Source organism: Pteronotus mesoamericanus, unplaced genomic scaffold (genome assembly GCF_021234165.1).
Source record: "Pteronotus mesoamericanus isolate MK-2021 breed Mesoamerican mustached bat unplaced genomic scaffold, CSHL_Meso_final scaffold_1186, whole genome shotgun sequence".
Classification (NCBI taxonomy): domain Eukaryota; kingdom Metazoa; phylum Chordata; class Mammalia; order Chiroptera; family Mormoopidae; genus Pteronotus; species Pteronotus mesoamericanus.
This window is the reverse complement of record NW_026555302.1, coordinates 7,377,654-7,392,118: the sequence shown is the minus strand read 5'-3', so window position 1 is coordinate 7,392,118 and position 14,465 is coordinate 7,377,654. Positions and strand designations below refer to the sequence as shown.

Here is a 14,465-nt window from a genome sequence, read left to right as displayed (position 1 = left end):
ATAGCACTGTTAGATGCAAAATAATAGGTCAATAGTATGTCCTTCTTTAGAGGTTTTTCATCTGCGTTATTCCATAAAAGCGAATTTGAGTTGGTCTGTGCAATATTAGAACATTCTTTATGTGACTATAACCTAGTGTTCTGGAGTTGCTTATATGAGAAAAGATAATGATAGAAAAAATGATAGAAAATCATCTTTTTCTCCCTCTCTTCTCCTTCTTTAGATTCGTCTTATAATGAAGGCCCATTCATTTTTGAGAGAAAATGTGCCTCGGGTACTAACATCAGCTAAGGAGAAATCCAGTATGTGATTCTGTTACATCAGAGGGCTGTTCATGGGATATTTCAGCCTTGGTGTTTCCTGGGATGGCATATTACATTTTATAGACATTATGTTTGATTTTTAAATATATAGGATCCACATTGATTTGAAAGACTCTCTCAGTATTTCCTGATTGTTTGTTTTGCCTTGGTACCTACTTTTTAAAAACATCGATTGTTAGACTCTTGTAAATTCATGTGGTTTTTATAGAATGTTAATACACTCATTATATCCATGTGAGCTTATTACTCTTTGAATTGCTGCTTAAAACTCAAGAAGTTATTTCTAAGTCACAGGAATAACTTAGTGTAGGAGGATTGGTATATTACTCTCAGAATCAGAAGTTGTCATTTGGGGAGGTCAGGAAGAAACTAACATATGCTAAGGGGCAGTGCTTTTTTCCCTTCCCTATTCCGTCCTTCCTTTCCCTTCTTAATTTTGCTGAGAGCTCCTGACCTGAGCATGGTTCTCCTTCCCAGGCACTGTCCCAGTCCCCACAGTCAACCAGTATTTATACTTCTTGTTTGCGCCTACCCTCATCTACCGGGACAGTTACCCCAGGTAATGGCACTGTGGGGCACAGAGGTGGTGAGCACCTGGCGTGGGGCGGGAGTGAGGGGGGCAGGTGGGGTGGGGGGCCAGCTCGCATAGGGCTCCCGAGACCGGAGGATGAGCGTTCGTTTTCTCGCGGCCTGGGGAGCCCAAATGGTGATTCTAGCAATCCCATTGGCTCACAGTAATTCTTGACAGAGTTACACAGGCATTTCCTATGTCGAAAACAGTGTTCTATGTGGGAAGATACTGTGAGGATTTTCATTAAAGTTCAGTTTTTTACTTTATCTAGGAAACTTATTTTGTTGCTTCCTTTTTTAGGACCCCCACTGTAAGATGGGGTTATGTTGCTATGCAGTTTGCACAGGTAAGTTTTTTTTCCACTGCCTAAGATTTGGTCATTGGTGGGAGATGAGGATTTGAACTAATAATAACTTAATCTATTTAAAGTGTTGGTAAATGCATGCCTTAGAGCAGCACTTTCTGAACTTTTTAAATTATTCCCAATATAGTGAGTGGGGTTTGCTTTGCTGACATCAAAAATAATTTTCTTCACTAAAAGAATTTAAGTAATTCCATTTGGTTACTTCAGCCAGCATCTACATTAATTTCCCTCTCCCCTCTGGTTTTTATATTTGTGGATACATATGTGGGTGGGTGTGGTCTGATACTCCTCCCAACTCTTCCCCAACCCCTTATCAGAATCAAATCTCAGAATATTCCATTTTATATTCTTGTCACAATCAAATACCCACTTTTGAGATAAATTCTTTTGTTATGGGTTCATGTAGCAGGAAAAGCAGGTTCCAAGAGTCTGATCTTTTAAAAATGCCATTTGGTAAAGGGTTGGGAAAAGGTATGGTAGAAACTAGGTGTTGAGTAATATCTGAAGGGTACGGCTCGGCAGTGTTATGTTATACTAACGTTAAAAGAAATATATGTGAGCGTTAAGGGTCACGTGTATCTACTTTTGAAGGAAAAGCACCCTGTTTCCTTATCAAGCCATCATTCTTACAATGATACCTTTGCTGCGTTCCAGGTCCTCGGTTGCTTATTTTATATGAACTACATCTTTGAAAGGCTCTGCGCCCCCTTGTTCCGGAATATCAAGCAGGAGCCCTTCAGTGCCCGTGTTCTGGTCCTTTGTATATTTAACTCCATCTTGCCAGGTAATGTGGATGCTGGTTCATTTGGCCACTCATAAAATTGCAAGGAAAATAGAAAGCCATTGTACCTTTGGTTTACCTGCTTTTCACTGTAAACTCATTGATACATCTGTACCCACCTTGCTCTTTCCATAAATGAAATATATTTCAGCCGTGGACCCCTTTTTTCATCGGTCTTCTGGCTTTCCCTCATGTTGCTTTCTCTGACTGGATAATGCATATTTGGGCTTTATTTCCCCATCATCTTGCTTCTACACCAACCACGCCACTGAAATAGCCTTTATTAGAATGACTAGGAGTTTCCTGATTCTCTGCCCAGCAGCTGCTGTAGCCCTTCCTCTGATCTCCATGAAGCGCTCCCTGCCACCCCTCCTTATCCTTCTGTTTTTCCACTCGTACCTCGGTCTTACAATTTCTAACTTGCTTCATTCCCTGCTGTATTTCAGGTGCTGATGACATAGCCGTGAACAAGACATACTCTTTACTCTCTGGAAGCTTGCAGTCTACTTATATATATAGTTTTCTTTACTTTTTTCCTTTTCTCTACCGAGTAAATGCCAGTACATTTTTCATGATCACATCTGTCTCCTCTCTCTGATTGCTTGCCAAGATTACTCCAGGAAATTCTTTATCTCTCCCTCTAATAGTATATATGTTTATTACTTACGTGTCTTCCTCTCTAGGCTACAAATTCTTTGAGATCAAGAATTGCATCTTATAGCCACTCAGCCAGTCCCAGTCTCTCCCATATTAGTGGCCTCTATACATATTTTTTGAATAAATAAGTGAATGAAAGGGGTGGGCATGTAAATGGGTATTTTACAATTATAGTGTAATATATACTGCATAAGGAGGATAAAGTGCTGATTAACTCTGTATCATATTGGAGATGACATTTAACGTTGGGTATTGAAGATAGATAGGCATTTGCCTGGCAGAGCAGTGGTAGAAAGGTGCTTCCAGGTAGTGGGGCAGATACAGAGGCATGGACTTGCATTAGAAGGCAAGTCCGTCTGGGATGATGTTTGCGGCCCCAGGAGTGGAGTTGGAGACGAGTTCGCTTATCACTATGGACGTTCGGGGATGGGTAATTCTTCGTTCTGGGGGACTTTGTGCCTTCAGTTGTGACAATCAAAAATGTATCCGGAGTTGTCAAGTGTCCCTTGGGAGGTGGGAGACAAAATCTCCCCCAGTTTTAAACTGGTTTAGAGAAATGTGTGAAGGCCAGATTTTAAAGGGCCTTGGGTACCAAGTTCAGCCATACATCTAGGCATTTCTATTAAAAACAGGCTGGGTCATTTGTCATCTCTAAAACCCATTTGGAAGGAAGTTTCTGTATAAAATTAAAATAATTTATGAAGAACACTATCATCCCTGGAATGGGTAAGCTGGAATAATAACTTTTATTTTAGCTAAACAGGTGATGACATAATTAACTCCTGTTTGGAAAGACTCAATATTGTTCATTTTATTTTAGGTGTACTGGGACAGTTACTTATTTTTTTTTCCTTTTTGCACTGTTGGCTCAATGCCTTTGCTGAGATGTTACGCTTTGGTGACAGAATGTTTTATAAGGTAATATATACTTAAACTCACTTTTCTTTTCACATTTTACTATGTGTCCTCATTGTCAGGTATTTGAGCATTGTTGGCTTCTAGCTTTTTAACACAGACATTGTGAAATGGTCTTTTTCCCACAAGTTTTACCAATATCAGCTTTGAAATTCTGCTGTCAATGTAATTAGTAAGGCCTTTTCTTCTACCTCACATATCCTCCCCCTTCGTGTGGTTTTTACTGGAGCCCGTGTGCGTGTTTGCAGTAGGAAAGCATGTGACCAGAGAGTGTCACGAGCCTTTGCTGACTGTTTATTCCTTTGAAATTGGTTGTCTGGAGTCATAGGAGTAATTTCAACAAATTATTCAATTAAAATTGTTGAAGGAAGGAAATAACTTTGTCGTCTCTTATATTGGAAAGGCATTAATTGTGCTCTAAATAGTATTCTTTACTTCCAGAGTTGGAATTAAGTTCTAGACTAGAACCCAGGCCTAGAGTTTTGTTGGTTTGTTGTGGTTTTGTCAATTCTCTAAGCCTGTTACTCCTCTCTCAAAGAAATAGTGAAGAGAAGTTGTGTATTTTAGATGTCTGAGTCCATCGGCCTGCTCTTACAGTAGGGAGGGCGCAAGACATACATGACGGAGCACCGGGCTCCGGAGTTAGCCGCCATCTCGCCCCTCGTCCAGACTAAGCCTTTCTGTTGGATACCAGCAAACAGCTCCCTAGTGTTAGTGTGCTGCCTAAGTCTACGTGATCTTAGGTTCTCTCAGTGTGTTTTAGCAAGGTAAGGATTTGTGGATTGCTATTTAGAGAAACACTAGGTTTAATCATTGTTTATGTTCTGTGTCTTCCACCGTAACCTGTCTTAATGAGACAAAATGAACCTAGGGAATTAGTCATACATAGAACTAGAATTAATATCCTATTGAACACTGGTAACCAAAATGCCTTTTAAGATTTTTCTGACAACAGCCCTGGCTGGTGTGGCTCAGTGGGTTGAGTGTCAGCCTGTGAACCTAAGACTCGCCTCTTTTGATTCCCAGTCAGGGTGCATGCGTTGGTTGCAAGCCAGGCCCCTAGTTGGGGGCATGTGAGAGGAAGCCAATCCATGTTTCTCTCCCTCTCTTTCGCCTTCCCTTCTCCTCTCTGAAAATAAGCAAATTAAAAAAAGATTTTTCTGACATCAGTGTATAGACTAACAATTTATCAGAACCCGCTCTTGGAGATTGTGTGTGTACTTTGGGAACATTCAGGGGTTTTGCTTTGGCTCTGTGTGTATGCGTGTATGTGTATGTATGTGTGTGTGTGGTGTGTGTGGTTTTATCACTGTGCTTTTTTCCTCAGGACTGGTGGAACTCTACCTCCTACTCCAACTACTATCGGACTTGGAACGTGGTGGTCCATGACTGGCTGTACTACTATGCCTACAAGGACTTCCTCTGGGTAAGCAGCAAGATTTGGCTGATGGTGTTCAAGAAATGAAGATTCTTTTCCAGAAAGTATTGGTATTGTACAGAAAACTAAGAAGTCATACGTGGTTGTCTTCACTTCTCTTGTAAGCCCTGCATGTCTAAGAAACCTTCTGCTTTGAATAGTACTGCTTAGAGACCAGTATGGACAGTTACTGGGTCTAATACCATGTTTTTGCTCTGAATTTTATTTTACGTAATTACACAGTAAGGATGCATGCAGGCATTTGGAGAAGTTGAAATGATCCACCATTTATGGGTGATTTCTTACGAATCTCACTGCTAACAAATAATCTCCCTCTGGCTTTTTCTTTTTCTTTTTCTTTTTTCTTTCCTCTTTTTTTTTTTTTTTTGGTCTTTTAAAAGTGGAGAAACATCTGTTTGGATTTATATCTCTCCAGTTGGTCATGGGGGAGGAGGGTTCTTTGAGACATTACCCAGAGCAGAATGTATTTAGAGTGATACAGTGTAATCTTGAATTTCATGGTTGATTAACACTGGTATCTCTGGATTATTGGCCAAGAGATTGCATGTATTTGACTGTTCTTTCATTCACATATGTAGCTTCACTATGGACAAGGCAGATCTCTTTCTCTTAGTTCTGTTATCTATAAAAATGGAGTGGATGCCTGCCCTGTCTGCCATACTGCATCACTCTAATGTTGAGGCCTGATGTCTTCGTTATTATACAAACACTATGTTTTGTCAGTCACAGTGACTTGTAAGTTTTTAAAAATATGCCCAGATCTTTTTTCAACATTAATGGTTTTGAAAATGGCTCATTTTAGTAAAATCAGAACTTTTAAGCATAGATGTTTTGTAATTATTATAATATATTTGGATTATAGATCGGAAAATCACAAGTTAAATAGATGCCTTTAGCGTGTGGTAATCATAAATCTCATGTAGTTCATGCTTAATTACTGACTTTTTAAAAACTACTTTCTAAAGACTATACTTTCAGGGATCATTTCTGTAGCTTGTTGCTGGAGAGGTTTCTGTGAATGTGTGGTACGCCCAGAACACGAGGAGGCGGTGTAGTCTTCTCTCCCGAGCCAGAAGCCAGCTTTTGGTGTTGCCTTTGCAGCTGCTGATGGCCATTGGTGGTCGTTCTGGTCTTCCTTTGGGAGAGTAAGAGGGAGAGGATGCAGTCTGAGTGGCAACAAATAAACAATTTAACTTATTAACTAAATCAAAACTGCTGTCTAATGTTTCCCTTTTACCCTAGTTATTCACTAAGAGATTCAAGTCGGCTGCCATGTTGGCTGTCTTCGCTGTGTCTGCCGTCGTGCACGAATACATTCTGGCTATGTGCTTGAACTTCTTCTACCCGGTGCTCTTCGTGCTCTTCATGTTCTTTGGAAGTAAGTATCCTGGCGGCCATGAGGACTGAGCGAGGTGCCGAAAGAGGAATTTACCAAGTAAAGTATAAAATCAGTGTAGAAAACTTGGTCAGCAGTCACAGCATCTCAAGGCAGTGTCTGCTTACCAGAGGGTAAGAGCATTGGTTTTGAGTAATTCTACACAACTCTGGTTCAAGATGTTTACACTTTGAAGTATAAAAATGAGCTAAATAATGTCTTGAAGGCTATTGGTAACACTGATTTGGTAGGTTGCAAAAACTATAAAAAACAGCTTCCTTATTCTTCAACTTTGACATCGTTCACTGCTGGAAAAAAACTGACCCTTTTTTGGTGGGGGGGACAAATTAGAATATGGTGAGTCCATGAAATATATTTTCACCTGTTCTAAGTACTGTCTGATTTCCAGTGAATCACTGATGGATAAACTTCAGCTCTGAAGCTTCATTTTTATTTATAGGAGGACCAGTGGCCAGAATAAAACACATGCACACAGTTCACGCTCATTGTGATGGATAGATGATTATAGCTGATATCTGAGGCTGCTTATAGATTGTTTTGATAAATGTGTTTTTGTTATCTTCTTAACTTCAGTGGCTTTCAACTTCATTGTCAATGATAGTCGGAAAAGGCCAATTTGGAATGTCATGATGTGGACGTCCCTTTTTGCGGGCCAAGGAGTCCTCCTGTGCTTTTATTCTCAAGAGTGGTATGCACGTCAGCACTGTCCTCTGAAAAATGTGAGTCATCAGTCAGGGTGAAGTGGACTAGAGACATGTTTGTGCCTGATTATGCAGGTTAAAGGGCAATCTTAAAGGGAAGGAGAGTAGTGGAAATTATGATGAAATAATGATAAAGGGAGAGAAACTTTAGCTTGTAATCTAATCTTACTGCACGGTCCTTGGAATTTTTCTTTGCTTTTCTTCTCTTTGAACTCTCCTATTTCTTGATTCTCTTCTCTCTTGTCTGCTTTTTCTGTAGCTCCTTCTAATTTTCTTCCTGGGTCCTATAACAGGGTTTTCCCGACAGAGAGAGAGAGAGAGAGACACACACACACACACACTTCCCCCGCCAGTCACAGAGACAGACAGACACACACACTAACCCCCCCCCCCCCCCCCCCCCCGCCGGTCCTATAACAGGGTTTTCCCAACAGACAGACAGACACAGACACACACAGAGAGAGAGAGAGAGAGAGAGAGAGAGAGAGAGAGACACACACACACACACACACACACACACCCCCTCCCCCGCCAGTCACAGAGACAGACAGACACACACACTAACCCCTCCCCGCGCCGGTCCTATAACAGGGTTTTCCCAAAACACACACACCCAACGTGTATCTTTGTCTTCCTTTCCAAAGTATTAACTCTCTGTAAAATGTCCAGCTACACTCAGTGTGCCTAGGATCCTTTTTCCCTTGATTATTTGGTTGCTGTTGTTTTATTTTTCTTGATTATGTAAGGGTCTCAGTCTTAAGAGCTTTAGCTTTTAGCTGCATATGCAGACCTCCCAAATATTTAGGGGGTGCCTTTTTTATACACCTATCTGGGTATTTCTCACAGGCGCCTATAGCTGAAGATGCCAACAATCAAATGCATCTGTTTCTCTGCCAAAGCTGCTACTGTCTACACTGTTCTTGTTATGCTGCCCAAGTGCTTCCTCCTTATTTCTGTCAGCCCCCTGCATGCATTTTGAACTAACTGCTCTAGACTCTAGACTACTAGAAGTAGAGGGGTACTACAAATAAGACGCAAGATACCTAAAGATACCTGTTTGAAATTGGGTCAGAAGTGCAATTGTGTAGGGTTTGCTGGACTTCAAAAGCTTCATGTAAGACCTCTAAATCAAGTAAACCTATGCTATAGATAATGAACATCTTATGAATTATTGAGCTGCTTGTAATTTTAAGGTTACTGAAATTATGGGAGGCATTTTAGGGGTGTAGAGTGTGTGGCAGTAACACCCCTCTCCCCCCATACCTCACACACATAGTGCAGACAAGTAAACTGTGTTTTTGTTTTCCTTAAAGCCAACATTTTTGGATTACATCCGGCCACGTTCCTGGACTTGCCGTTATGAGTTTTAGAAGCTTGGACTTAGTTTCCTCCTTGACACTGAAGATTGGATATCCTGCCTGATTTGGGGCCAGTGTCTGTTTCCAGCTGTTACTGATGAAGTTCTTTGTTATTTGGACCACTCCAGGCTTGACAGATGATGACTCACTCCATTCCTAGGTCACCTGAAGCTGACCTGTTGGAAGTTTACTGGAATTGTGTACACTTAAGCAGTACTTTTTTTTTATTTTGGGGAGAAGGGAGCCTTATAGCTAATGGAACGACAGATTTTTGCTGGGTCGTATTAGCTTAGGCCTCAGAAATTATATCTGTGTTGTTTCTTGACTATCTAATTAGAGACTAAACATCATGTTTTCTTAGCAACTGAATTAGCCAAAACATTTATGAAGAACCATTTAAATACCTCTGGCTTAGGAATTTTTTCATGCACACTGTTGGAATGTATGGTGATTAAGCATGAAATTGGGAAAGTCAAGAAAATTTGGAACGTTTTGTTATTTCTAGTAGAAAGAAAAGATCTACTTTCTAAAGATAATCTTACTATACATCCTAATTTGTATTATTTTTTTTAAAGTTTGGCTCTATCCAAGTCTTCTTTTCACTAAACACACAGTATAGGTCATGTTTTCTATGAAGCAAAATTATAACTTTCACCTTAAATTCTTGAGTGTGATTTCATTCTATTATATATTGAGAAGAACAGAAGGAGGAAGGGAAAGAGAAAGGGGGCACCAGACCAAAAAGGAAATGTCCTTTTATAAGTTTCAAAGTAATTTTTTAAAAAGTCTTGCAGAGTCAATATGTGTTTATTTTATCACTGAACTTACGTGGAAAATAATTTTAAAAACACTTTAAGGTTATAACTTATTTAGAAGTATCCTTTGGTACAGTTATTTTGTTGTCTAATAAATACTGACGAATTATTTTGCAGACTAGTAAGTCTAACAGAAGTATTAATCACCTCTATTAATACTATATTGATTATTAAAGATCCAGAAGCTGGCTTCTGTATTTGCTCAATTACTATACTTTTAATTGTAGTATGCTTTAGGTGAAACAAATTACTATGTGATCATTTTCAAGAAAATGTACTCTATTTATGTGGTATTCCAGTGTTGTAAGATACCCATTGCTAATGCTGTGTGGTGTGGGGAAATTATTTTGTGTGCCTGAGGTGTGATTATGTTTGTAAAGACTGAGCATTGCAAGGAACATCAGAGACCATTTATGTGGTTCAGCTTTCCACCCAAAAAAGTAAGACTTACAAATTACTCAAGAGATTACTGTTATTTGGAGCAGCCAACTTGATGGGTTCTCTCGGCATTCTAGCAGGCCTACTGTTATCGAGAAAATTGGGGCAATATTTTCCGAGTTATTTTAAAGATAGTTGGAGTCTCACAAGAAGAGTTTCTTAATAGTCACAACTTAATTTGCACCACAAGTACCCAGTTTAATCACCTATTTTATTACCTGTACCTTTGTCCAGATGATTTACACAGTATTTAAATATCAAATCCAACTTAAACAGACAAAAGTGTACCTCAAAGGAGGTTATCTTTGGAAACATTCCACTAATTATCTGCAGACTAGTCTTGTGATATAATGGAACCACAACTTCAAAGAAGACTTTTTTAATATTGCTTCTAATTTTCTGGTGTTTTTATTAAAAATGAAAATGAGTCAACCACTGAAATTTATAACTACATTTTAAGTATAGTGAGGTAGCCGAAATAAGGAGGTTGGTATAAGACTTGGATTTCATTATATTGGTTATGAATAAGCCAATATATTGAAGCAAGAGAATGGAATTCTTAGGTCTGTATTTCTGTTAAGTACTGTGAACATGCATGCTCACTGAGAGGACCTGGTGGTTCTGGACTGATTCTGAATACTGTGTTTGATGGACTGATCATGATTACTTAAAAAACAACAACAAAAAACAAAAACCTCATCTTCCCTTTGTGTATTAGTGATTTTTTTTTCTGCCCAAGAATTTTATGTAACAACAAATAATGTGTATCATTGGAAACTCTTTAGAATGATTAAACTGTCCTAAGAAATTTTCAGAAACACTTAAAGGAACAGCCACTTTCTGTGAAAGAAACTAGTCTGATAGCCATGGTCTTATACCTAGCTTTTAGCAAGTCTTTAAACAAAGAAATTAAAACAAAAACTACTTACTAATGTGTTTTAGGAAGATTTATTGATTTTTTTTTCTCCTCTTGCTAAAATTATTTTCGGTTACTGGATGATACTTTTTTCCTTCAAAAGTAACGAGTTTAAAATTTCTTTCCTGTAAGAAATATTAATGTAGTAACTTTTGGGTGTGTTATCCAAGAGAAGAACTAAGATCTCTAACTTTGCCGTAAATTTGTTTGATGCTTTTATTCTCAATCCCGGATAGTGAAGAAAAGTAGAATTTGTTTTCGGTTTTTGGATTCATCTGTTGGAATTGCCTCGTGTTAGAATTTAATTAGAAAACTGAAGCTCTTTTTAACTTGTCAGTAGCTACAACATTGGAAAGCAAAAGGAGTGTGGAAGCGGTGTTCCTTCTTCCTCTTTGCAGGGTAAACGTGGATGGCGTTGGCAGGTACGAGTACAGTGCACCACTGTCCTGTATTTGCAAACAGATTATGTTGGAGAAGTAACTCATTTAGTGTAGGCAATTTTAATCATAATATGAAAATTATACTTGCCTGGAAAGTCGAATCCTGCAGTCTTATAGAAAACAGAACATTGTGTGTTTAAAAGCTGGTCAGGGGGCCTCTGGGGCCTAAAAAGATATGTTTGTGAATTGCTGAAGTCTTTTATGCACGAAGATAACCTTTACTTTGTGTGGTCATAAATAATTTTACTCAAAGTTCATTGTTTCATGTGGCAAAAAGTAATGAAGGTAAACTCATATAACTGTAGAAACCAGGTGGCCTAAATAGTTTAAAAAAAATAAATGGTTACACTTCAGCCCAGCATGTAAAACATATAAAATACAGCCGCTTCCAGGCGAGGTAGAGATGGGGGTGCTGGAGCCCTTTGTGTTTGCACAGTCACTTTCTCCTGCCCCCAGTTGGAAAACCAGTGGTGCAGCGAGAAGCAAGTGTGCCCAGACTTTTGTTTAGGGGAGCCCTGTACTTACTAGCAGAGTGACGTTGGGCGAAGTTGCTTCATTTATCAGAGCCACAGTTTTCCTCATCTGTAAAATGGGGTGATAACTACCTCATAGGATTGTTGCAAAGCACACGCTCTGGCAGAAACAGGTCCTCATTATTTTCTTACCCTCCATAAATTTGAAACCTAAACCCTTATGATCTCATTGGAATCCTTTAAAAAAATGAATTTTTCAAATGCTGCAAACCTCCAAAAATATGTGCTGTGCTTTGCAGACTCTCAGGACGATGTGAATTGGCATTGCACCTTGACTGTTGTAATAATGGAACCTCTCCATAATGGAACTGACAAGAATTTAATGAGGTTCTTAAAGGCACTCACGGATGTTTCCACTTGTCCAAAAGAATGTCTTGTTTAACTGTCTACCATCAGGGAAGGTTCACAGGCTTATATAAAGGAATGTATTTCTGCTCTTAACTAGTCAGGTGTTTAGAACTAGTGTGTATACTCTTTACTTAAGTTTTAAAATTTATGGAGAGGAAGGAAACTAATGAGGCCTTATTTCTGCCAGTGTAAAGAGTGCTTATAGCCTTGGAAGGCAGAAGAAGTTTCTTAATGGAGGATAGTTCATACTTATGTGACTTGCTTACTAATCTTGTGCAAAATTTCATGTAGCTTATATAGTTTATCTAATATGGTTTATATGTATATTGTGTGTGTGTGTATGTGTGTGTGCATATCATTGAAGAACTGTCTTAGACATTGTTTTGTGAATCTTATCTCTAGGCTTTATGTTTATGGCTCAGATATTGAAGGAACTGGGATCTAAATGTTTTGAGGAATAGTATTACTAAAGCTTATGTAAGTTGTTTGTGAACCTTATATATTTGATTAGTTTCTCATATCACTGAAGTTTCTAGGAGTGTTGGAATGCAGTTTATAAAGGAGATAAAATATCTGTGTGGCCACTGTGGTTGGAACAGGGAGAGTGGAGCCCTTCTTACTTGCTTTGACCACCCCCTTCCCCACCCAAATTTAATGCCCAGTGTGGAAATCAATAAATAATACAATTGATACTCTAGTAGGAAAGCTATACAATCTATATAATCTACCAAATCCTTAATAAAATTTCATTTTTTCCCCTGTGAAGTATAAAGACTTTAATAGCTACTTTGGATTTGAGAAAGAGGGTTAATTTCAGAAGTGATATAGTTTAAAAAAAGTCTAAGACTGCCTTTGTACCCCTTTTTTCTAAATGCTTTCTTTCTTATTTCTACATTATTACATTTACATTTCTTCAGTCCACATACCCTTTCAACTACCAGCTACTTCACTGTGCTTCGTGGTGTTCTTTTGTTTGTTTTAATAAAGTGGTAGGTGTACTTTCTCTGTCTGAAATAATTTTGAAACAGGAAGCTGTTCCGGGCACCCAATTGTATAGCGATACAATCTGAATTCCCATGTGTCAAGGGGCCAGTTCTCGGGCGGGAGGAGAGCGCAGGGCCCAGCCACGGCCCTGCCTTGTGGGTCGTCGAGGCAGCCTCCTTCCTGCCGGGGCCCCTTGCCAGCTTGTGCATTCAGTCCATGGTGCTGAGGAAGTGGGAGGGTCACAGAAATCTGCAGGTGACTGAAGGGTTTTACTGTAATTAAAGGTGCCTTTTCTAATTTTTGTTTTCTCTTGTTCCTGAATTCCTTTTCCCTCTTCCCCTCCAAACCCTTGCGTGTCTTATCTCTGGTTCCATCACTTTGTACATACAGGTCCGGCACAAATAACACCCCTTTTTTATTATGAAATCTTTTATTACAAATCATGAGCATGTAATTCTGTAACATACCAATATCACACTCAAGCACACCACCTGACATTTTAGATGAAATGTTCAAATTTAAGTTATCACCCATATTATTACCCTACCAACCACACGCAAGTGGGCGTTACTTCTTCTGGACCCTGTAGTATGCATTGTATTCACATTACCTTAAAAATTTTAAGCTTTAAAAAGTATACATACACAAAAAGGCAAAATATATGTTAAGAATGTGGTAAATAAATAGATTTGGAAGAAAACTATTCTATTGTTTTAAAAGTAACTTCCAAGGTTGCTCAGTGTTAACTATTTATGTTAACTATATTTCATGTTCATAAATGCTTTTCATCTAATACCAGGCAGTTTTATATGCTGAATGTAGCGAAAAAGAAGGCAAATAACAGAACTTTCTTACCCAGGATAATGGAGAGCCATGTTACAGATTACAAGGAAAGAATGGGACCCGGTTGTGACTTGACTTGCACCAAGGAAAGCAGTGACTGCTGGCTCTTGGGCCTCCTGTTTATATTGGTCATTATTGGTTGCCTGATTCCTTTTGTCGCTGGCCTTTTAAAAGTCGTGAATGGCTATTTGTGAAAATGCACCGCCTACCCTCTGATGGATAGAAATGGTCTTAAGTTGCTAATAAAAGGTGGAAATGTGTTGGCCAGGAAGTGTGCCTTTTCTTTTTTTTTAAGATCCTTACTCAAGGATATGTTTACCGATTTTAGAGAGAGGCAGGGGTGCGGACGGGGAGAGGGGAAAAGAAAGAGACATTGATGTAGGAGAGAAGCATTGATCAGTTGCCTCCCATAAGTGCCCTGATCAGAGATTGAACCCACAACCTGGGTATGTGCCCTGACCAGGAATTGAACATGTAGCCTTTTGGTGTACAGGGTGGTGTTTCAACCAACAGAGCCACCCAGCCAGGGTGGAGGTGCGCCTCTACAGACAAGGCTTGGGGTGACTCATTTTGAAGCAGGCAAATTGCTTCATTTCCCTCCGAGGAATCTCATAATAGGAACATCATATGAATAGGACTTCACA

The 14,465-nt window shown here is 39.2% G+C and overlaps 1 protein-coding gene and 1 non-coding gene across 2 annotated transcripts in view; both read left to right on the top strand.

Moving 5' to 3' along the window:
* Nucleotides 1-14,195, top strand: part of SOAT1 (sterol O-acyltransferase 1) — a 54,052-nt gene extending 39,857 nt beyond the window's left edge. The window contains exons 8-16 of the mRNA XM_054587706.1: nucleotides 224-302; nucleotides 801-882; nucleotides 1,195-1,240; nucleotides 1,913-2,042; nucleotides 3,517-3,614; nucleotides 4,939-5,037; nucleotides 6,292-6,427; nucleotides 7,019-7,164; nucleotides 8,460-14,195. Coding sequence (XP_054443681.1) covers nucleotides 224-302; nucleotides 801-882; nucleotides 1,195-1,240; nucleotides 1,913-2,042; nucleotides 3,517-3,614; nucleotides 4,939-5,037; nucleotides 6,292-6,427; nucleotides 7,019-7,164; nucleotides 8,460-8,516 — 873 coding nt within the window. The 3' untranslated portion in view covers nucleotides 8,517-14,195. The remainder of the gene's footprint in view (nucleotides 1-223; nucleotides 303-800; nucleotides 883-1,194; nucleotides 1,241-1,912; nucleotides 2,043-3,516; nucleotides 3,615-4,938; nucleotides 5,038-6,291; nucleotides 6,428-7,018; nucleotides 7,165-8,459) is intronic.
* On the top strand, nucleotides 6,012-6,224 carry LOC129082102 (small nucleolar RNA U3). The gene has a single exon (XR_008530366.1). It is a non-coding gene; the product is annotated as a small nucleolar RNA U3 (small nucleolar RNA).
* Nucleotides 14,196-14,465: the final 270 nt, after the last annotated feature.